This window comes from Doryrhamphus excisus, linkage group LG4 (genome assembly GCF_037039965.1).
Source record: "Doryrhamphus excisus strain RoL-2023G ecotype Guam linkage group LG4, RoL_Dexc_Guam_v1.1, whole genome shotgun sequence".
Lineage (NCBI taxonomy): Eukaryota > Metazoa > Chordata > Actinopteri > Syngnathiformes > Syngnathidae > Doryrhamphus > Doryrhamphus excisus.
Window position 1 is genome coordinate 21,530,546 of NC_136360.1, and position 25,550 is coordinate 21,556,095.

At 41.3% G+C, this 25,550-nt stretch overlaps 1 protein-coding gene across 1 annotated transcript; it reads left to right on the plus strand.

Moving 5' to 3' along the window:
- Positions 1-643: 643 nt before the first annotated feature.
- On the plus strand, positions 644-25,039 carry shc2 (SHC (Src homology 2 domain containing) transforming protein 2). The gene is made up of 13 exons (XM_078790361.1): positions 644-1,527; positions 8,232-8,302; positions 16,775-16,835; positions 16,930-17,049; positions 18,938-18,991; positions 19,061-19,112; positions 19,195-19,315; positions 19,699-19,879; positions 20,175-20,268; positions 21,794-21,961; positions 22,042-22,358; positions 22,443-22,603; positions 22,968-25,039. The coding sequence occupies exons 1-12, from the start codon at positions 799-801 to the stop codon at positions 22,569-22,571; spliced, it is 2,097 nt and encodes a 698-aa protein (XP_078646487.1). The 5' UTR covers positions 644-798; the 3' UTR covers positions 22,572-22,603; positions 22,968-25,039.
- The last annotated feature ends 511 nt before the right edge of the window (positions 25,040-25,550 follow it).

Genomic DNA, 25,550 nt, shown 5'->3' on the forward strand with positions numbered 1-25,550 from the left:
AGCCAAATATCAATTGCCTCCATGCATGTGAAAGAAGCTGACACGACTGCAGTCAAAACAGCCACAAGGTGGCACCAATATATTGTGCAGTTACATCATCACCTCTTTAATAGAACGTCTTTGGGATCAGGCATTCGGGTTGAAAGAAATGTTTAAAGACGTCATCGGTCGCGAATGAGTTAATTGTGATTAATTATGAGTTAACTATGTAGAAAAAGCAAGGATTCATTCATCCTCATCAGGGTGTATGCCGGAGCCTATCCCAGGTGACCTTGGGCGAGAGGCGGGGTTATATAGTGATGAAATATTTGAGTGGATTGACAGCCATCATTTGCTGAAGGACTGTAGTGGAAAACTGCAGCTATTGTGTGTGTGTGTGTGTGTGTGTGTGCGTGTGTGTGTGTGTGTGTGTGAGAGAGCGCCTGGTGGCAATAAGACAGATGTGATTTAGCTAATGCTGTCTGAGAGCAGCAGGGCAGGGCTACCAAGATGACATCATCTGCAGAGAGAGAGAGAGAGAGAGAGGGAGCAATACATACAATAGAATACAAGCGGTCCGGCCCCAGGCAGTGTGAGGAAGGAGGGCTCTCCCACACACCCCCCCCCTCCACCCACACCCCCCTCACACAGAGACAACAGCAGGATGCGTGAAAGCCTGAGAGGACCACTCAGCATCAGGCTGACTGGGATATAAGACTCCGCCTGGAAGATATTCCCTCTCCTGTTTTTACCCCCTCCCCTTCCCCCTCCCCACCCCCCCACGGCATTTGGCTCCAGCTTCAGGTGGATCCTCCGGGCATGCTCCTTAAGCCAAAGTATGACCGCTTTCGCAACGAGTCAGTGACCTCCTCCGATGACCTGATGCAGAGCTTAGCCATGAGCGGCAAAGTCGTGGGCACCCCTGTGGTCCCTTCTTCCGCCCCCAGCCTCCTCCCGCCTCCCCCGGACCCAGGGTCCTCGTCCTCGTCGGGGGCCGACGCCGCGCTGGCCGACTCCCCCTGCCTGGACGGAGAGCAGGACGGCACCACCACGTTCTGCATGCTCATCCCCAAGATGCCGCAGTGGAAGTTCTCCAACTCCTTGCTCAGTCGGAGCCCATCCAACTCCAGCTCCGGCTCCAGCTCCAGCAAGGACTCGGGGAAGGCGTCCTCCCATGCATGCCCCTCGCCTTCTTCCTCGTCCCCGCACAGGCACGGAGCCGCGTCCTCAGCCGGGGGCCCCGTGGCCAGCCTGGCGGCGGTGCTCAACTCCTGTGACCCGGTGTGCGTCACCCCGTGTTCTCTGCAGGCCATTCGGGGGCAGAGAGTCGTGGCCAACTCTGGCGGGCACACGTTCGGGGAGGTTACGGCCAGCCCCGGGGGACACGGTGGCTCCAGAACGGGGGTGAGTCGCAGGACGAGGGCGGAGGGCATGTGGCCCGGCGGAGAGGACATGAGCCAGAAGGGAAGCTTCATCCATAAACCTTCCCAAGGGTGGCTGCACCCGGACAAGAAGATCGCAGGACCAGGAGCCTCCTACATCGTCAGGGTGAGTCCGAGTCTAATCTCCGCTCCAAAATGGAACCGGGTACTTGAGTGGCTCATTGAGTCCGGGTTGATGATTCCCGGCATCAAACACTTTGCTAGGCTGTTTTTCCTTTTCTTCTGCTGGCTTAGCAGGCGTCACATGACCAAGTCATGTCATCTCCCCAACGTCACCCCACCGGGAGTGATACTCGCTATTGTTTACATTCCACACAGTATCTGGAAAAGTAGCACCAGTCAGAGATCCTCTATATGACAATAACTCTCTCTGAGAAACATGAGTCAAAGATCATGTAGAAGACAGAGGCACTAACCACTTACTGACAAATTACAAGTCAAAGATCCTATACGACAAAGGAGCACTTTGCTGTTTTTTAGGATGTACTGTAAAACCAAAACAAAGATCCTACTGTCTTTTAGACAGTAATGTGACTCAAAGATCCTATAAAAGACAGGAGCACTTTGCTCTTTTTAGTGACTTACTGCAAAAATCAGAGATCTTATATGAGAAAGGAATAGGAAAGTTTTAAGGACCGACTTCAAAAACACCAGTCAAAGATCCTATATAAGACAGGAGCGCCCTGCTGTCGTATTGAACGTGCTGCAAAAACACCAGTCAAACAAAGATCCTCTATATGACAGGACTGCTACGAGCAGCTTTGAAGCCGATTGGTGGGCTGGATTTGGATTGCTGATTTGGCTGAGCTCTGTTTAACCAAAAAGGCGTGAAAAAAACAGAACAAAATGACCCATCAAACGCTGACAACACAGCAAATATAAACATAAATACGTAAAAATGATTTCATTATTGACAATGACTAAATGAAATGTGGCTGTTGCACAATATTATTGTTTCCTTTTGAGGAAGCTGGACAAGTATGCTAGTTTAGCGTCTGTGTTACCTGGGTGAAAGTCGGGAGGGATTAGTGCGCCCTTAAAGAGGTAAACACGTTCGGACACCGACTCTTGCCGACTCCAATTGTGCGGCGACAAATCACAGCTTGAGGTTGTTGCTGCTAAGCCCGCCCCCGCTGTCAGGTCTCCTCCCCCACCTCGGGACATGACTTCTGATTAGCAGAGCGCGGGGGCCCGAGCAGGCTCTCTAATGGCATTATACAGGCACCATTCATTCCTATATTCAATTACATTTAATCACACTCATTGGCGTCATGTGATAGAACGGAGGTTGCACTGCCTGGTCGGGGTCATCGTCGTGCCTTTTCGTGCCGTTTGGGTGTGTAAAGCTGCATGTATTTGTGTCAGGGTCACATTTTACTGTGAAGTGCTTAGTGGTTCGTACACAATTTATCCCGGAACTATTAAAGTTAAAGGTGTTTCCACCCGAATGGTTCAGGCAGTAGGAAGAAGCATTTAGTTTCCGTTTTGGGCTCTCTTTTCGCTGCAGTCACGAGTGTGAGTTCATGTTGAACAAAGAAATAAAGTTTGCTCCCGCATTCGACGGCGCTTCAGTTGTGGGTTTATTGCTACCGTAGAGCGACCAACACGGACACGCCCATGAATGGGATGCTAGCCCTACGTGATGCTAGTCCTACGTCATGCTAGTCCTAAATGATGCTAGTCCTACGTGATGCTAGTCCTAAATGATGCTAGCCCTACGTGATGCTAGTCCTACGTCATGCTAGTCCTACGTGACGCTAGTCCTAAATGATGCTAGTCCTACGTGATGCTAGTCCTAAATTATGCTAGTCCTAAATGATGCTAGTCCTAAATGATGCTAGTCCTACGTGATGCTAGTCCTACGTGATGCTAGTCCTACGTGACGCTAGTCCTAAATGATGCTAGTCCTACGTGATGCTAGTCCTAAATTATGCTAGTCCTAAATGATGCTAGTCCTAAATGATGCTAGTCCTACGTGATGCTAGTCCTAAATTATGCTAGTCCTACGTGATGCTAGTCCTACGTGATGCTAGTCCTAAATGATGCTAGTCCTACGTGATGCTAGTCCCACGTGATGCTAGTCCTAAGTGATGCTAGTTCTAAATTATGCTAGTCCTAAATTATGCTAGTCCTACGTGATGCTAGTCCTAAATGATGCTAATCCTACGTGATGCTAGTCCTACGTGATGCTAGTCCTAAATGATGCTAGTCCTAAATGATGCTAGTCCTACGTGATGCTAGTCCTACGTGATACTAGTCCTAAATGATGCTAGTCCTACGTGATGCAAGTCATACGTGATGCTAGTCCTAAATGATGCTAGTCCTAAATGATGCTAGTCCTACGTGATGCTAGTCCTAAATGATGCTAGTCCTACGGCGTGCTAGTCCTACGTGACGCTAGTCCTAAATGATGCTAGTCCTACGTGATGCTAGTCCTATGTGATGCTAGTCCTAAGTGATGCTAGTCCTACGTGATGCTAGTCCTACGTGATGCTAGTCCTAAATGATGCTAGTCCTACGTCATGCTAGTCCTACGTGACGCTAGTCCTAAATGATGCTAGTCCTACGTGATGCTAGTCCTAAATGATGCTAGTCCTACGTGATGCTAGTCCTAAATGATGCTAGTCCTACGTGATGCTAGTCCTACGTGACGCTAGTCCTAAATGATGCTAGACCTACGTGATGCTAGTCCTACGTGATGCTAGTCCTAAATGATGCTAGTCCTAAATGATGCTAGTCCTACGTGATGCTAGTCCTAAATGATGCTAGTCCTACGTGATGCTAGTCCTACGTGATGCTAGTCCTACATGATGCTAGTCCTAAATGATGCTAGTCCTATGTGATGCTAGTCCTACGTGATACTAGTCCTAAATGATGCTAGTCCTACGTGATGCTAGTCCTACGTGATGCTAGTCCTAAATGATGCTAGTCCTACGTGATGCTAGTCCTAAATGATGCTAGTCCTACGTGATGCTAGTCCTAAATGATGCTAGTCCTACGTGATGCTCGTCCTACGTGATGCTAGTCCTACGTGATGCTAGTCCTACATGATGCTAGTCCTAAATGATGCTAGTCCTACGTGATGCTAGTCCTACGTGATGCTAGTCCTACGTGATGCTAGTCCTAAATGATGCTAGTCCTACGTGATGCTAGTCCTAAATGATGCTAGTCCTACGTGATGCTAGTCCTACGTGATACTAGTCCTAAATGATGCTAGTCCTACGTGATGCTAGTCCTAAATGATGCTAGTCCTACGTGATGCTAGTCCTACGTGATGCTAGTCCTATGTGATGCTAGTCCTAAATGATGCTAGTCCTACGTGATGCTAGTCCTAAATGATGCTAGTCCTACGTGATGCTAGTCCTACGTGATGCTAGTCCTAAATGATGCTAGTCCTACGTGATGCTAGTCCTAAATGATGCTAGTCCTACGTGATGCTAGTCCTAAATGATGCTAGTCCTACGTGATGCTAGTCCTAAATGATGCTAGTCCTACGTCGTGCTAGTCCTACGTGATGCTAGTCCTAAATGATGCTAGTCCTACGTGATGCTAGTCCTAAATTATGCTAGTCCTAAATGATGCTAGTCCTAAATGATGCTAGTCCTACGTGATGCTAGTCCTACGTGATGCTAGTCCTACGTGACGCTAGTCCTAAATGATGCTAGTCCTACGTGATGCTAGTCCTAAATTATGCTAGTCCTAAATGATGCTAGTCCTAAATGATGCTAGTCCTACGTGATGCTAGTCCTAAATTATGCTAGTCCTACGTGATGCTAGTCCTACGTGATGCTAGTCCTAAATGATGCTAGTCCTACGTGATGCTAGTCCCACGTGATGCTAGTCCTAAGTGATGCTAGTTCTAAATTATGCTAGTCCTAAATTATGCTAGTCCTACGTGATGCTAGTCCTAAATGATGCTAATCCTACGTGATGCTAGTCCTACGTGATGCTAGTCCTAAATGATGCTAGTCCTAAATGATGCTAGTCCTACGTGATGCTAGTCCTACGTGATACTAGTCCTAAATGATGCTAGTCCTACGTGATGCAAGTCCTACGTGATGCTAGTCCTAAATGATGCTAGTCCTAAATGATGCTAGTCCTACGTGATGCTAGTCCTAAATGATGCTAGTCCTACGTGATGCTAGTCCTACGTGATGCTAGTCCTAAATGATGCTAGTCCTACGTGATGCTAGTCCTAAATGATGCTAGTCCTACGTGATGCTCGTCCTACGTGATGCTAGTCCTACGTGATGCTAGTCCTACATGATGCTAGTCCTAAATGATGCTAGTCCTACGTGATGCTAGTCCTACGTGATGCTAGTCCTAAATGATGCTAGTCCTACGTGATGCTAGTCCTAAATGATGCTAGTCCTACGTGATGCTAGTCCTACGTGATACTAGTCCTAAATGATGCTAGTCCTACGTGATGCTAGTCCTAAATGATGCTAGTCCTACGTGATGCTAGTCCTACGTGATGCTAGTCCTATGTGATGCTAGTCCTAAATGATGCTAGTCCTACGTGATGCTAGTCCTAAATTATGCTAGTCCTACGTGATGCTAGTCCTAAATGATGCTAATCCTACGTGATGCTAGTCCTACGTGATGCTAGTCCTAAATGATGCTAGTCCTAAATGATGCTAGTCCTACGTGATGCTAGTCCTACGTGATACTAGTCCTAAATGATGCTAGTCCTACGTGATGCAAGTCCTACGTGATACTAGTCCTAAATGATGCTAGTCCTACGTGATGCTAGTCCTAAATGATAATAGTCCTACGTGATGCTAGTCCTACGTGATGCTAGTCCTACGTGATGCTAGTCCTACGTGATGCTAGTCCTATGTGATGCTAGTCCTACGTGATGCTAGTCCTACGTGATGCTAGTCCTAAATGATGCTAGTCCTACGTGATGCTAGTCCCACGTGATGCTAGTCCTAAGTGATGCTAGTTCTAAATGATGCTAGTCCTAAATTATGCTAGTCCTAAATGATGCTAGTCCTACGTGATGCTAGTCCTAAATGATGCTAGTCCTACGTGATGCTAGTCCTACGTGATACTAGTCCTAAATGATGCTAGTCCTACGTGATGCTAGTCCTAAATGATGCTAGTCCTACGTGATGCTAGTCCTACGTGATGCTAGTCCTATGTGATGCTAGTCCTAAATGATGCTAGTCCTACGTGATGCTAGTCCTAAATTATGCTAGTCCTACGTGATGCTAGTCCTAAATGATGCTAATCCTACGTGATGCTAGTCCTACGTGATGCTAGTCCTAAATGATGCTAGTCCTAAATGATGCTAGTCCTACGTGATGCTAGTCCTACGTGATACTAGTCCTAAATGATGCTAGTCCTACGTGATGCAAGTCCTACGTGATACTAGTCCTAAATGATGCTAGTCCTACGTGATGCTAGTCCTACGTGATGCTAGTCCTAAATGATAATAGTCCTACGTGATGCTAGTCCTACGTGATGCTAGTCCTACGTGATGCTAGTCCTATGTGATGCTAGTCCTACGTGATGCTAGTCCTACGTGATGCTAGTCCTACGTGATGCTAGTCCTAAATGATGCTAGTCCTACGTGATGCTAGTCCCACGTGATGCTAGTCCTAAGTGATGCTAGTTCTAAATGATGCTAGTCCTAAATTATGCTAGTCCTACGTGATGCTAGTCCTAAATGATGCTAATCCTACGTGATGCTAGTCCTACGTGATGCTAGTCCTAAATGATGCTAGTCCTAAATGATGCTAGTCCTACGTGATGCTAGTCCTACGTGATACTAGTCCTAAATGATGCTAGTCCTACGTGATGCAAGTCCTACGTGATGCTAGTCCTAAATGATGCTAGTCCTACGTGATGCTAGTCCTACGTGATGCTAGTCCTACGTGATGCTAGTCCTTCGTGATACTAGTCCTAAATGATGCTAGTCCTACGTGATGCTAGTCCTACGTGATGCTAGTCCTAAATGATGCTAGTCCTACGTGATGCTAGTCCTACGTGATGCTAGTCCTACGTGATGCTAGTCCTAAGTGATGCTAGTCTTACGTGATGCTAGTCCTAAATGATGCTAGTCCTACGTTGTGCTAGTCCTACGTGACGCTAGTCCTAAATGATGCTAGTCCTACGTGATGCTAGTCCTACGTGATGCTAGTCCTAAATGATGCTAGTCCTACCATTATCATTTCCAATATCATTTCGGCCTTTTCCCGTATCATTCATGGGCGGTTTCTAGGGTACAGGGCCAATTAATACTGTACTATGTGATAACTGATGATACATGATGATACATGGTGATACCTGATGCTACATCGTCTATTCACATGATTTGAGGTTGTTGGGGCTTCAAAGTTACCAGAAAGAATGGTGATATTTTAAGAAAGAAGGAAGGCATGTGTTTGAAAGCAGTAATCGTGTGTTACAATGGATCCATGGATCCATGCCTCCAGACTTCCCCCATCTTTAAATGTGCTTCTGAAGCTGGGGAAGCCTCAGTCCTGTTGCTTGAATGAAGTCACTGTGTGACGGAGCTGCTCAAATTGGATCTCAGTGCTTCCAATCCAGTCAGGGTACCATCAGCACCTCAACCTGACGGCCATTAGGTTGCCGCTCAGCTGGCTGCCGGCCAGCCGAGTACACTGGGATGCTCTATTTGTGGGCCCAAGATGCTGCTGGGTTGTAAATAGACTCCATGCCACGAGGAGACCCACAATGGCACATGCACACACACACAATTCCAGTGTTTATTTTTGCACAACATTGTGGCTGAATGTGCATAACCCACATACGTGCTGACCTTTGCTGTGTTTGTGTGTGCAGTACATGGGCTGCATTGAAGTGCTGAAGTCAATGCGCTCCCTGGACTTCAACACGCGCACTCAGGTCACCAGGTAAGATGCAAAGATCCTCTCTTTCATGTCAAATGATACACAAATAATAATGTTATTATCATTATTATTATTATTCCGATTATTAGATTAAAATATATTTGCTATACACACGAGTACACAAATTCACATTTTGTTATTATTCTTTTTCTAATATTATACCATGTATTGTTTTTATACTATATGTACTATATGTATGTTTAATACTATATGTATTGTTTTTATAATATTTTATACTGTTATTATACTATGCATTGATTTCACATTATATTTTTAATGTATATGTATTCATATTATATTATTATTCATAAACCCCCAAAACCTTTTTAATCATAAAAAGTGACATTATAAATAAAAATAGGAGTTAAAAATTAAGTTAAAGAAAGCTACAAATAACAAATTAAAAAAATGAAAATAAAATATAAAATAATTTTCACATTAACATTATTATGTGTTATAATAATATTATTATAATTTTAACATAAAACTTTAACATATTTGTTTGTCGACAGCAAACGCACCGGTTTATAGCAGATCTACACCTCTTTTTAATAACAACTAATCAGTAAATTATCATACATAAACATTTGAAAAAATAAGAAAAAATTAGGAAAAATATGAAAAATAATGAAATTAAAAAAAGCAAATAAAAATTATTTGAAAAATGAAAAAAAATTATAATAAAATAAAATATTGTATATTATTATTATTATTATCATTTATAAACCTACCAAACTATTTTTAATGATAATAACAAAAAGTGATTAAATGATATTAGGATTATATTATACAAAAAGTAATTATATATTAAAATATGACTTACAAACGAGAAAAAATAACACATTTTAAAATGAAAATAGAAAATATTTGATATAGCAGATCTCCACTTTTTTTTAAATCATAATAAAAAGCCACAAAGTCATGATACAGCAAAAGAAGAAATAAAAAGAAAAATTACATGAAATGAGGATAGCATAGCATAAAAACGTTAAAAGTGGTAATGGTAATGGTTTTATTTCATTTGAACATGCATCAGATTACAATTGAGTGCATCCCATAATCAGTTCCCAGTTCCACATGTCCAAAAGGAGTAGGAAGAAGCAAAGCTAATTAAAACCTACCCCTCCATCTGGTACTTCAGTCTAGAATCAGTAACTGTTACATTTGTTCACTTCCTGCCTTTCTAATATCATTTCAACATCATCAAGTTTTTTTATTATTATTTTGTACTATCTATTATAATAATAATTTATTTTTTTTGTTACATTCTGAAGTACTCGGTGATATGAGCATCCAATGCCATAATGGGTACCATAGTAAGTGTCAATATAGTGATATATATAGCACATCATGACTGGTTCAAGACTCTTCCTCCTTGTATTTAGCAAATTTATTTTATTTATAAATTTATTTTATTATTTTTTTTAAATTTGCCTTTATTTTTTTCATTTTTTTACATTTTTAATTTTTTTTAAATTTATTTTTTTATTTTTATTTTTTTAATTTTTTAATTTTTAAAATTTTTTTTTTAATTTTTTGTCACGTACCAAAGTACTCGGTGATATGATCATCCAATGCCATAATGGGTACCATAGTAAGTGTCAATATAGTGATATATATAGCACATCATGACTGGTTCAAGACTCTTCCTCGTTGTATTTAGCAAATTTATTTTATTTATAAATTTATTTTATTAAATTTTTTAAATTTGCCTTTATTTTTTTCATTTTTTTAAATTTTTTAATTTTTATTTATTTATTTATTTATTTTTAATTTTTTAATTTTTAAATTTTTTTTTTTATTTTTTTTTTTTTAATTTTTTGTCACATACCAAAGTACTCGGTGATATGAGCATCCAATGCAATCCAATTGATTCCACATACTGAAATGCTATGGCTAGCATAACGTAGTTCGAGCATAGAAGTGCTTCAAATGTAGTTCTCCTAGCTTTACGTATTACTTCCTGTCAGCTAAGTAGCTTTTGGCTCAGTTCAGAACTAATCCTCTTATTCCGTACCTTTCTAATTTAGTTATTAGGATGTCATGATTGATTGACACACTCTTAGGATTGTAGTCAACTTATTTTTATAAGTCTTATATGTTCCTTCTGCTTCTTTAGTCTGTTGAGTGATGAATTTCCTGTATGGTGTATTCTTCTTCTTGCAAGCATTAGTAAGTCCTTTTGTCATCCATGGCTGGTTGTTTTTCTTTTGCTTCTTGGACCTTTCTCTCCAGGGACAGTTCTTATCGTACAGCTTCATAGAAGCAAGAAAGTGTTTGTATGCTTCATCCACATCTTTGGCATTGTACACGCACTCCCATTTTTGTTCTTCTAGATCAGGGGTCTCAAACTCAATTTACTTGGGGGCCACTGGAACTCGGGTCTGGGTGAGACTGGGCTGCATCAGGTTTTCCCAAAAAAAAACAAAAAAAAATGCATTTATTAAAAACAAAAAAATTTAAAAAACTTTGCTTTGGTTTCAATTTTCTACAAGAAAAGCTCTGATAAAACATTCCACTGTTCTCAAATATCTTTTTATGTTTCTACACAAAATAAGATGAAAAATAAATCAACAAATCAAGAATAAAGAAAATCAATCAATCAGTAATAAATAAATAAATATAATAATAATAATAATAAAAACTTAAGAAACCACATATATGGTGGGTAGACAAATTATTTTTTTCAGATTAAAATGAACAAAGCATTATTAGAGCCCTGTAGACATGACAAAACACGACTATAGTCACATTTATACTCTTTTTATTTACAACATATTGCGCAACTGCAGGGTCTTGAGACACATGCTAACTCGCAAACTAGAGAGCTAGCGACCTAAACGGTAGCCTTCAAGTTATTTCCTTTAAACTTAAATAGCCAAAAACTTACCACTTCCACACGGATAGGGAGGATAACTATTAACAGTTATTTAACCTTTAACATGAACATGAATCAAACGTAATAATTTTTTCTGGGTACATGATACCATACAGCATCCATATCAAACTTGCACGGGCCGCACTAACATTAAACTTTCATATCAAGGCGGGGGCCTCAAAGTAGTGTCCTGCGGGCCACATTTGGCCCGCGGGCCGCGTGTTTGAGACCCCTGATTTACAACATATTGCGCAACTGCAGGGGTCTTGAGTAGCCTTCACGTTATTTCCTTTAAACTTAAATAGCCAAAAACTTACCACTTCCACACGGATAGGGAGGATAACTATTAACAGTTATTTAACCTTTAACATGAACATTAATCAAACGTAATATTTTTTTCTGGGCACTAACATTAAACTTTCATATCAAGGTGGGGGCCTCAAAGTAGTGTCCTGCGGGCCACATTTGGCCCGCGGGCCGCGTGTTTGAGACCCCTGATTTACAACATATTGCGCAACTGCAGGGGTCTTGAGTAGCCTTCAAGTTATTTCCTTTAAACTTAAATAGCCAAAAACTTACCACTTCCACACGGATAGGGAGGATAACTATTAACAGTTATTTAACCTTTAACATGAACATTAATCAAACGTAATATTTTTTTCTGGGCACTAACATTAAACTTTCATATCAAGGCGGGGGCCTCAAAGTAGTGGCCCGTGGGCCAAGTGTTTGAGACCCCTATTCTCGATCCTTCTTGAAAGCATCCTCTGAACGTAGTCTTTGGACAGCCTTTGTAGCCTCCTTGGTCTGTTGTTGTAACGACACAGTGATACAGTGTAGTACAAATATTGTATGTACCAACACTGATGGTCTCCTTTGATAATAAAAAGTTACACATGAATGCAAAATGCAAGACAATGATAGTCCAATCAAAAAGTAAGTCAATGATTTGAATGAGTAGAATGGATGTCAGTCAGCAGAGCGCTTGTATACGTGGAAAGCACAGTGAGGTGGAGCGTATGCATGTGTGGACAAGATAAAAGGTCACTGTCAAGGTCATAAGGTACAAAAGCAGCAGCAGGTGCAGTGTGACGGTGAGACAGACGTTGGGAGTCAATCATCTGCTGCTTTTGGGAATCAGCCTGCCAAGTGAGGCCTTGCAGAAAAGGCTGATGCACGGATGGCGCAAGCTGCTGTTTTTATGCTCCGTACGCATGATGATGTTATTGTTGTAACAGCATGCCTGCTTCCCCCCCTCCCATCTCCTCCTCTCTCCTCTCCCTCAATCGATTGGCAGTAATCTGAGCCTGCAGAGGCTAAAGTGAATTCTGGTGGGGGGTGAGATGGAGTGATGAGGGGGGCGGGGCGGGGGTGAGATGTATTATTGATGGTGTTCACTAATGACTGTGGAAAGCTGCAGTGGTCCCGCTTCAACCCGCTGGATGGATCATGTCGGAGGGTGTAATGTCGTGCAGGAAGGAGGGGCCGCCAAACAACACAACACATGAAAACATGGAGAAATTATATCAACCTTTTTTTTTACTACAAACATACTTCCACCAAGTTTTTATTCAACATTAATCAAGTGAATACACTTTTTAACATTATTAGAGCCCTCTAGACATGAAATAACACCCCTATAGTCACCTTTATATTTGTATTACCCAATATAGTACACAAAATAAAACCTGTTTATGACTTTCTAAATGTGGTTTAACATTATTAAAGCCCTCTAGACATGAAATAACACCCCTATGTTAATCTTTTATATGTGCATTACCCCATGTACTACACAAAATAAGAGAAAGTAAGACATTTAACACATAGAAAACCTGGTTACAATCTTAAATAGAGCCCTCTAGACATGAAATAACACCCCTATATTCATTTTTATATGCGTATTACCCAATGCACTACACAAAATAAGAGAAAATAAGACATTTAACACATAGAAAACCTGTTTACAATCTTTTAAATACAGTTTTGGAACATTACTGGAGCCCTCTAGACATGAAATAACACCCCTATAGTCACCTTTATATTTGTATTACCCAATATAGTACACAAAGTAAAACCTGTTTATGACTTTCTAAATGTGGTTTAACATTATTAAAGCCCTCTAGACATGAAATAACACCCCTATGTTAATCTTTTATATGCATATTACCCAATGTACTACACAAAATAAGAGAAAGTAAGACATTTAACACATAGAAAACCTGGTTACAATCTTAAAAACACGGTTTTATAACATTTTTATTAGAGCCCTCTAGACATGAAATAACACCCCTATATTCATTTTTATATGCGTATTACCCAATGCACTACACAAAATAAGAGAAAATAAGACATTTAACACATAGAAAACCTGGTTACAATCTTAAAAACACGGTTTTATAACATTATTATTAGAGCCCTCTAGACATGAAATAACACCCCTATATTCATTTTTATATGCGTATTACTTAATGTACTACACAAAATAAGAGAAAGTAAGACATTTAACACATAGAAAACCTGGTTACAATCTTAAAAACACGGTTTTATAACATTATTATTAGAGCCCTCTAGACATGAAATAACACCCCTATATTCATTTTTATATGCGTATTACCCAATGTACTACACAAAATAAGAGAAAATAAGACATGTAATACATAGAAAACCTGTTTACAATCTTTTAAATACAGTTTTGGAACATTACTGGAGCCCTCTAGACATGAAATAACACCCCTATAGTCACCTTTGGTAATATACAAATTATATAGAATATATTATATACATAATTTTAATTTATGTCATTTTTTTAAAAATTCTTAACTCAAAATCAAATAAAAACCTTGGCTATTTTGGAATGCGTGTAGCAGTTTTCCGGGCTAACTGATGCATCTTTTGTCCTGGAAAAGCCATGGTGTCGTACGTTTGAAGAATGCAGGCTTGCTCACATTGCCGTCTTTGTCCGTCGTGTTAACGAGCAACAACACCCGCCATTTTTATTGGCGCCGGGGCTCACAAACGCAACGACGACAACAACAACAGGCGCTCATCTCTCCCCACGCCACCATGAGTAATTCTAAACAGGCTTCCTTTGCCTGAGACCTTTACCCGAGACAGCTTTTTAAATATTTACGATGCACTCGATAGGCTGTCCCCAACGTCCCATGACGGCCAGGCAATGAGCGCCGGCCTCCGTTCCCTTTTTTCCAAATGTCATTCCTGGGAACCACACATAAAAAGGCAATGTACGTGATGATGATGCTGATGAAGAAGGTCATAAAAAGGGATAAAAAGGCCTGGTGTTTTCTGGTGAACAGATCTTTTCTTGACATGTGATCTGGGATGGGTCTGTGACCTTTGACTTTAGCCTGAGGGAGCGAATACATAGATTTTGTCCACGTTTAACCTCAGACCTTTCCACACTGCGAGTAGGTTCCAATGTTCATTCATTCATTTTCTACCGCTTTTTCCTTACGAGGGTCGCGGGGGGTGCTGGAGCCTATCCCAGCTATCTTCGGGCGAGAGGCGGGGTACACCCTGGACTGGTGGCCAGCCAATCACAGGGCACATATAGACAAACAACCATTCACACTCACATTCATACCTATGGACAATTTGGAGTGGCTAATTAACCTAGCATGTTTTTGGAATGTGGGAGGAAACCGGAGTACCCGGAGAAAACCCACGCATGCACGGGGAGAACATGCAAACTCCACACGGAGATGGCCGAGGGTGGAATTGAACCCTCGTCTCCTAGCTGTGAGGTCTGCGCGCTAACCACTCGACTGTTGTGCCGCCCGGTTCCAATGTTCATTCATTCATTCATTCATTTTCTACCGCTTTTCCTCACGAGGGTCGCGGGGGTGCTGGAGCCTATCCCAGCTATTTTCGGGCGAGAGGCGGGGTCCACCCTGGACTGGTTGCCAGCCAATCACAGGGCACATATAGACAAACAACCATTCACACTCACATTCATACCTATGGACAATTAACCTAGCATGTTTTTGGAATGTGGGAGGAAACCGGAGTACCCGGAGAAAACCCACGCATGCACGGGGAGAACATGCAAACTCCACACAGAGATGGCCGAGGGTGGAATTGAACCCTGGTCTTCTTGCTGTGAGGTCTACGCGCTAACCACTCGACCGCTGTGCCGCCCGGTTCCAATGTTCATTCATTCATTAATTTTCTACCGCTTTTCCTCACGAGGGTCGCGGGGGTGCTGGAGCCTATCCCAGCTATCTTCAGGCGAGAAGCGGGGTCCACCCTGGACTGGTGGCCAGCCAATCACAGGGCACATATAGACAAACAACCATTCACACTCACATTCATACCTATGGACAATTAACCTAGCATGTTTTTGGAATGTGGGAGGAAACCGGAGTACCCGGAGAAAACCCACGCATGCACGGGGAGAACATGCAAACTCCACACAGAGATGGCCGAGGGTGGAATTGAACCCTGGTCTCCTTGCTGTGAGGTCTACGCGCTAACCACTCGACCGCTGTGCCGCCCGGTTCCAATGTTCATTCATTCATTCATTCATTCATTTTCTACCGCTTTTCCTCACAAGGGTCGCGGGGGTGCTGGAGCCTATCCCAGCTATCTTCGGGCAAGAAGCGGGGTCCACTCTGGACTGGTGGCCAGCCAATCACAGGGCACATATAGACAAACAACCATTCACACTCACATTCATACCTATGGACAATTTGGAGTGGCTAATTAACCTAGCATGTTTTTGGAATGTGGGAGGAAACCGGCATGCAAACTCCACACAGAGATGGCCGAGGGTGGAATTGAACCCTCGTCTCCTTGCTGTGAGGTCTGCGTGCTAACCACTCGACCGCTGTGCCGCCCGGTTCCAATGTTAATAAACAATATTTTCATACTTAGAGCTTAGAAAACCTGTTTAGGACTTTCTAAATGCAGGCTTTTTAACATTATTAGAGCCCTGTAGAAATGAAATAACACCCCTATAGTCATCTTTACACGCCTATGGTTCTTTGTTGACTAGAAACGGGAACACTGGAGGGACATCCAGACGGCCGGCGCTAGCACAGCAAGCTAACACGCTTTATTCTATAAACTTAATAAAGTGTTTCAAATTGGATGTCCGGAGTATGTGAGCGTCCCTCTTTGTTTACTTCCGTGACGACCTCCTCAACATATTTGCAGTCCAGCAAAAATGCGACAAACACCGCGACACGTTGTCCTGCGGCAGTACCATCCGGGTGTAATTTTGGTATGCACTTTTAATATTGTAGTATTATAATATTATATTCTAGTGATACTGCACAACCCTCCCTTCCTCCTGTTAACCGTCCTATGTCTATGTTGTAAATATCCGCCTTATATGACTATCACAGTTGTAAATTGTAGTATTAATTGCCACAAAGCACGATTAATTTCGGGGAATAACTGCTAAAATCGTTGAGTAGCTCTAAAAGTTGGTTTCTTTTTTTTTTTTTCAATGAATCACCCAGCGCTACGTGTACCTAATGAAGAGGCCAGTGAGAGTCGATGCCCAGGATAACATCGAACAGTAATTGCATGGCGCTTTTCCCGGCTATAAATTGACCTTTGGCTTTTCTTTGATGAAGGGAGGCCATTAACAGACTGTGTGATGCTGTGCCAGGTGGAAAAGGTGCCTGGAGGAAAAAGGTCAGTCAGGTCATCAATGCATCTTTTGTTACAAACAATAGCGTTTCTATTCACTATAGCAATAATGAACTATAACCCGTCTGTTATTCCACAGGCCCTGAACAAAGCGCTTCAGTCCATCATGGGGAAGAGCAACCTGCGCTTTGCCGGCATGAGCATCGCAGTCAATATTTCCATAGACGGGCTCGGCCTGCTCATTCCGACCACGCGCCAGGTAAGCTATAACCGTGACGCACGCTGCCATTGGCCACATGTTGTTGCCAGCGTCCACATAATACTTCTATAACATCTACATCTATTAATTATACGCTGTAACAGGATAGAGGGGAGAATACAGCATTGCCTGCCCACATGTTTGCTAGCCAAATCATAACTGCCTCACACCAAAGAGATCTGGTTACTCCATAAACACAACACCATAAGGAATTCATTATGACACGTTTACTTGTGTGCGACAGATCGAATAATATGCACTAAGTGGGTGTTGCAGAATAATGTTTAATATTCATAATTGCCTTAATATCCACAGTGTAAATATTCCATACTTAAAATGTTAATAGTTAATTACAGCAGTAAGAATACAGTAAAAAAAATGTTTCATGTTAATGTAATATCCGAAAAAGTAAGCTTTATTGTAGTACCCTTGTTCTCCAAAAGAGGGCGCATGGCGCTTTGGCTTTAGTAATCACACTTTGCTTCCTCCCGTTCACTCATTCCAAATCTGGCTGGTGGAACGGCTGTGTCCATTTGTCCTTACCCAATAATGCCCCATTTCAGGTATTTGTTGCTACAAATACATAGTTTATGCTTATGAGTGTGTCATTGAATGTTTACATGTATTATGAAATGTGTATTTCAAGCTCATGAGGTATAGACGTACATTGACGCCGCATCGTGTTGTGAGCCGTACGTCAATGTCGCCGCCATATTGGATGGGTTAAGGCTGCGCTGTGAGTGAATACAAGTAAATGTACATACTTTCATAAAGCGAATTTCTACAAAGAAATGTGAGTTTATGCTTCTCGTTTCTATATTCACACAAACACTAATATATTTTGGAAACAGTACAATGTGTGCATTGTGATTTTTTGTTTTGGTGTTATCCTGTTTCCTGAGTATATTAGTGCGTATATGAATGTATAAACGAGAGGTATTAGCTTAAATTTTATAAAAGTAAGTATTCATTTACAGAGCAGCCTTGCTCCATCCAATATAGCGGTAATGTTAACTTATCACAGCAGTGGACAAACCCACTTGATGCGGCGTTTATATACAGTATGTCCATGGTCCAAACCAGCTAATGCTAATGATAAAGACACTACCGAAGGAGCTAATGCTAATGCTAATGCTAATGGAACCGCCATGTTCATGATGTAATATTGTGAAGAGAAACCTTGCAAAGTGGTGTTGTAGAGCTGGGCTATACGGACTTCATATAATGATATATTTAGGTAGAATATTTATATTATGATATATATCAATATTTTGAATTTCGACAAAAGTCTAAGACAAATATGTATACAAACTATTACTACAATGTAAACAATAGTATAGAAAGAGCCACTGAAATAAAATAGTATATTCTCTTTTTAAAATAAATACAGAAAGAGTTACATATACTGTTCAATCTCCAGTGCAATAATGTTGCCGTTAGCGCTTCCATCTCACGTTCCCCAACATGGTTGATGCCATCTTTATACAGCGACCTTTATACAGTCTTTTTCACCATTCACTCCGGCTATGCAGCCTCTCCTCCTCCATTTTCCGTGGGGATATCCGACCATTCGACGTATCGAAGGGATGCAAACAGCTGCTGTTAACAATGTCAGTGTCAACAATGGCGGAAGCGGCAAGCTACAAACGTAATAAGATTAACATCCATCGCTGCACACTTGCTTAAGGGGTTGGCATGGCCTCCAAAAAGGGTGTCGGTTATATCTATGGACAATAATATGTAGGGGAATTATCATCCAGCAGGATTTGCTATCGTGACATTCCCACTTTAGAGTATTTTCAGGTTATTTCTCAGTACAATAACAAAGTGGTGACGTCCTATGAAGACCAACATTAAGAGGTGATTGTGGCCTGATTGTGTCTTCCAGATGTTAGCACACCATCCAATGCAGTCCATCTCATTTGCCTCTGGTGGAGACACAGTGAGTCAAGCCTGTTGTTGCCATCTTTTAGATGTCTGCAGCGGCTTTATCTAATATTTTATTTTGCAGGACACACCGGATTACGTTGCATATGTGGCCAAAGACCCGGTCAATCAGAGAGGTATGTCCTAAAAACACACACTTAGTTGTAGGAGAAGTAGCAACTCCGTCATGATGGATTCTTTTGTCATCCTCCCTGCCAGCCTGTCATATTCTGGAGTGCTCCGACGGTCTGGCCCAGAGTGTCATCAGCACCATCGGCCAAGCCTTTGAGCTGCAGTTCAAGCAATATCTGCACAGTCCGCCTAAGACATCACTGGAGAGGTAAACAGGAAGTGGACACGTGTGCCTTTCTCCATGCCATTTGGAGACATATTTTTATGTAAATATAAGGCTGCAATCTAATTATCTGAAGCTTGTAGTTTCGATTAATAAGTTAGGCTTTGCTTTGGTCAGCAAGTTATCAGAAAAGAGGCAAAAACATCCATCACTTGTTTGGACTAAAAGACAAAGACAATAGCTCTGATTTCATGGATGACATTTCACAGGCTGACATCACAGAATGTTTACATTTTCACATCAAATAATGACCAATCATACACCAAAATATGGTTGTCGATTAATCAGACAATTTATTAATTCATTGATTCATTGTTGCATCTCTATAGAAAATTGATTTTAGCATTGAGCTGCTGCTTCTTCCTCAGGCCCTTCAGGACAGAGGAGCCCGTGTGGGCAGAGGAGGACGACTTTTCGGAGCACGACTACTATAACAGCATCCCGGGCAAGGAGCCTCCCGTTGGGGGTGTGGTGGACACAAGACTCCGGCCGAGTAAATCCCAGCAGGGACACATCTTCACACAACCACAGAGCATTGCTGTGGCACAGGTAAATAATAACAATCCCCAATACATCCTCATGTTGCTGATTGCCAAATAATAACAAACCCCAATACGTCCTGATGCTGATGATTGCCAAATATAACAACACCAAGAGCCTCCTTAGATCTTTTTAACCCCAGTGTAATTGCTATGATTCTCTTTCCAAACAAGGCAGACATGCTGTGGCTTGAGTTTCAAATAGAGTGCATCTAAACTACATTACGGGAGGGAGGAAGAGATGAGAGATTTGTTCATACATTATTAAAAATTGGTTGTCTTTAAAAGTCTGTGTGTGTGTGCAGATGGGCTCACCAGCAAAAAGGGAGCAAGCGGCTTTCCATGCTAGTCAGCTTTGCTATGAACTTCATTGGGATACTGATGCAACCAGTGGCTCAGGTGAGACCCCTAGAGGCGACATTGTAGTAATAATAATAATAATAATAATACATTTTATTTGTATAGCACTTTTCAAAATACTCAAAGACACTTTACAGAAGAATGGAGTTGAATAAAAGCAAGAAAACAGAGTAAAAGATACATTAAAATACAACATTCATTTGTTAATACACAGCTAAAACAAGAGTAAAAGTCAGGTATAAAAATAGTAGTAGTAGGACATCTATATGGTAGTATGACACTTAACCTTTTATTTAGTATTTTAAAAATTACAACCATTAACGCAGTACATTATGCACTTTTCTAAACGTTTGTAGTTTTTTTTTTCTTCTTCCGTCCATTTTCTATCACGCTTATCCTCAATTAAATTAAAGGTGAATGATGCATAACATCAAGTGCAGCGTGGAGGTTATGTTTTGTCTGTGGTTATCACTTTGTTTGTCTGCATTCAAAATAACTTGAACGCTTCTGAATGGATTTGGATGAAATGCTCAGGAATGATCAGAAATGGGATATGGATTAACTGATTTTGGGGTGATCGGGATCGCTGTCTGGATACATGAATTTTTTAAAAGTATTTTATTAACTCTGAAGGATAGGAACATTTTCAGAATTTGTGTATGTAACATCACATAAAATATGGTTGGTGTGGTATTTTTGTGGGTAGACACTTATGTGAACCATGGTATGTTTTCATGCCCAAGGAATTTCAATAAATGAAAATATGGGGGAAGTATGGCGCTTGGCGTTGATCTGCTTTTCTAGTCTCGTGATATTTCATGGCCTTTGTTTTACTATTGCCGCATATTTCTTCACTGATTCAGTCGGGTAAATTGTGCCGTTCTCCTACCTCGTAAAAATGAAATAGTTGAATGAGAATAATACAATAAAAAACAGACTATGAGGATACTGTACACTTGGAATTACCACCATTTACCATTAGTCGAGTACTATTTTTTTTCCTGGATCTTTTATTCATTCATTTATTAAATAATCTCGGTACAATGATTGGAGTTACATTTTACTACAATTTTTAAAAAATATTTGCTTTCATTATTGTCTTGTGCCATATATTGAAATTAAATGGAATAATCTTTTTTTATATATTTACAAATATATGTACTATAATATACAAATGATACATACTGACTGCTGTTTCGTGAACATATTTGACTTCAAAGTAGAAAGTATTTCAGTACATATTAAATGAATGAAAACAAAGTTAGATATGAAAATGTATTGATATAAAATATATTTCTGGTCATATTTATACTTTTAAACACGATATTCACGTAGCTTGATTTGTCACATTCCTCGTATATACTGTAAATGTACTCATATTTACGCATTTTTATTCACTATTTGTGAAATATGCAACACTTGTTTATCATGTATTTTTTTTTCATTATATTTTATTCATTCTGCAACCCAGCAGTACTTCCCTTGTGGAGCAATAACGTTAGTCACCGCCAGGGGGAGCCATAGATCAGTAATAAGGTACTGTGTGTCTGTACGTATGTATTAGATGGTTACCTCTGTGCTGACGGCCAAGCACAGAGCAGCAAGGACTACGAGGAGCACCAGTATGTCAACACACAGAGCTTGGAGAACTTGGATTCTTTGGCTCTGGGCCCCGATGGACAGCGAGGGCTCAGGGGGCCCGACAGTCCCAAGAAGGACCTTTTTGACATGAGTGAGTCCTGATATTTGCCATAAGATAATAATCCTTTGGAGTTAGTGTATGTAATTATTAATTCTCATGGTCTTTTGAAGGACCTTTTGAGGATGCCCTAAGGCTGCACGAGGCTGGCGCTGGTGTCTCTATGGCTGAATGCGGGGGCGTCCAGGTCCTGGAGGACCAGTGGCCCAGTCCTCCACGGCGCAGGGCCCCGGTGGCCCCAAATGAGGATCAGCTCCGACAGGAGAGCTGGTATCACAGCCGCATGAGCCGGCGAGATGCCGAAAAACTGTTAGTCCGAGACGGAGACTTCCTGGTGCGGGAGAGCACCACCAACCCGGGTCAGTACGTGCTAACAGGCATGCACTGTGGCCTCCCCAAACATCTCCTTCTGGTGGACCCTGAGGGAGTGGTGAGTGCACATCAACTTTACCACTCCTATTTATTCATGCATCTATCAGGATCATGTGAGGACGCATCCCTCTTGCTTTCCAAGGTGCGGACCAAAGACATGTTATTTGAGAGCATCAGCCACCTGATCTCATACCACCTGAAGAACCAGCTGCCCATTGTGGCGGCCGAGAGCGAGCTCCACCTCAAACAGGTGGTGCGGAGGAAACAATAGTGAGCCGCCTTGGGGACCCCATTGGGACCTTGGTAAGCACGCATGGAAAAATAGCACAAACTAAAGTATTTTAGTCTTTAAGCACCAGCAACTTCAATATTTTAGTATTTAACCACCATGAACATAATATTTCTGTTGAATATTATTATAAAATTGTATGTCATATGTATCATTAACTTGATATTTGAGTGTTTAAGCATTAACCTTACATCAGCATTTTAATATATTGGGGGTTGTACGATGACTAACTTGTGATATGTTGAAAGTAAAGTACAAATAGTTATCTGGATATTGTGCATGTGTGCCTAATGCGTTCCTTTGTGTATAAACTGCATGGATTAGTGTCTGTGTATTGTTTTGTCTAATATGATCTTTTATGCCTCTTTTATCTCCCAGTGCAAAACCAAAGCGGGTGTTTATGCCAAGTGGACACTTAGACCATGAAGAATGAGACATCACTTACTTACTTTTTCTGCCTTTTGGATTCTCATATCGAGAAAAAGTGGCCACAACTCCCCCAGCATGCAGCTATTAAGCTCAACTTTAAAAACAAAACACCAAGCCAAGGTGACAAACAACCCCATGAGGACATCCAGGATTCCCTGCAGAGCGATGAGTGTCACATGACTTCTTTCAGCAGTTGAACAGGACAATACACACATTGGGAGTAAAATGGACGTTACACTTACTCATGGACACACTGCAACCTCTTACTCTCCTGATATCTGCCTCATGAGCAAAAGCACCATATAGACAATATAGATTTCATTCATTCATATTGACTCGTGTGTTGTCACCCAGTGTGGTGAGGACACAATGGATGACCACAACATTACACTCTATCACCAAATACAGTCTTTCAACGATAATAATGCTCTCACGACATACTCATTTAAATACATTTATTATTACAGGGGTTTAAAAGAGCACTGCATTGACCTCATGGTAACCGGCCAACCGCGATACCTGGGGCAATATTAGTCAATTAAGCGGTAGAAATGAATATTTTCATAGATAATGATTTTCTAAATATGCTTTTTAAAAACATTATTCGAGCCCCGTAGAGATGAAATAACATTAGCTTTTACTTTTAAACTCCTATAACTCTTTGTTTACGTCACATTGCCCAGGCTACGGGATCCCCGCAGGGACATAACAGACGGCTGGTGCTAGCATAGCAAGCTAGCGCGCTAACCAGTTAGCCCCCGCCAATGTACTTAATGTAAGCCTGGGACTGTCGCTAGGTGGCAGTAATGTTCCATTAGCCACCACACCAACTCTAAAAAGGACAACTCTCCTAATGCAAACGTGAGTTATTATTTATGGCTTGTTTTCTATTACGTCTACTATACCGGCTAATGGGAGTCTAACGACGACTACATGTGTATTTCTTCATGTCTAGAGGGCTCTAAAAGTGTAAAAAAAGCGCATTCAGACGGTCGTAAATAGGCTGTCTACCTACGAAAATATTCCGGAACCAATTAAGGGCCATGAACAGGTATTTTCTCTGAATTTCTCTTCAAGATAAAATATCTATTTATTGAGCATTATTATCTTTATAAAGGCAGGGTTTTGCTTTGGAACTGGACCTCAGCTTACCAGGTGTACCCAATGAAGCGGCCAGTGAACGTCCCCCCTCCCCGACCGGAGGTGAGGTTAGTTTGAAGTTGGATATTCATCAAACATTCGGAGTTCCTGCCACACCGACTATTTGGCGATCTTTTCCCAGGATTAGAAGCTCCTAAAGCAGCCACACACGACGGGGTATTCAGCCTGTTAGCATATCAGTTAGCAGCAGGGTATGCCCTGGTTTAGGGAACGTCGCGAAATGAATGAGTTAATGGCAGGTCGCAACAATTTCCAATCTTCAATTTTATTTTTGGTCACGCGACTTACAACTATCAAACAACTTTCACATCGTCTGTTAGCTCGTTTTTTTTAATTTAAAATTTTTTTGTTTAAAAAAAAATAACATTTCAATCATGAATATATTTTTCACCCCGCAACCACTTTACGAACGGCCCCTAATCGTACAGTATCCATCAGTACCTGCTGACGAACGGTCAATATGAATGCCGAATGTCTGATGAATATCCAAGTTCACCTCGGGAACCCGACCCTCAGCTTGTCCCGAACTTCAGTGCCTTAAGAACCACAAGGACAGGCTTCTAGTGTTGTAAAAAGACTGTTATCCTTTGCTATGCCAATGAAAGTGAAAGTGCTTGGAAGCAGCTGCTGTTTTTTTCGCCTAAATAACATAACATGTCGCTTCACTTCCGACTTTAATCAGGGAAACACCATCTAGTGTACATGACGTCATACAGTACAGTGCACAGTGGAAGCCGCTTATCTATTATCTATGTGGTCATTTCTATGTCACACATACATACATACATACAGCAGGGGTGTCCAGGGTGTGGCTCAGGGGCCACTTCTAAAAATATCAACGAAGTAAGTTGGAATATTAGCCCACAGATGTTTCTTTTCATTGGTCTGCGACACATTTGAAAAATATTGAACAAGAAAACATGAAAAAATGATGTTAATGACGCTGAGGCGAGCGGTCAGCAAGTTGTGTGTTTAGTATCAGTGTGCCAAGAAAAGTCGTTTGGGTAATGTTTTAAATCATCCAAATAGGGCATGATACTGCAACTATTACCTGTGTACGTGTTAATACACTTACACAATTTTTTTTTTTTTTTACAGAGTTTTGTAGTCTAAATATCCCAATGACAGTATTGTTAGCTATCTCAAATTACTGTACGTGTAAGATATGCTAACACAATGCTTATTCAGCTACACAAAAATAAAACAGAAAAGGTGTCCAGTGTTTATGTAACATAAACAGTTTTTTCATTTATAAGTCGCTCTGGAGTATAAGTCGCAGGAACAGCCAACCTATGAAAAAAAGTGCGACTTATAGTCCGAAAAATACAGTAACTCCTTTTCTAGTGTTGTAATGCACAGAAAGGGGAAATA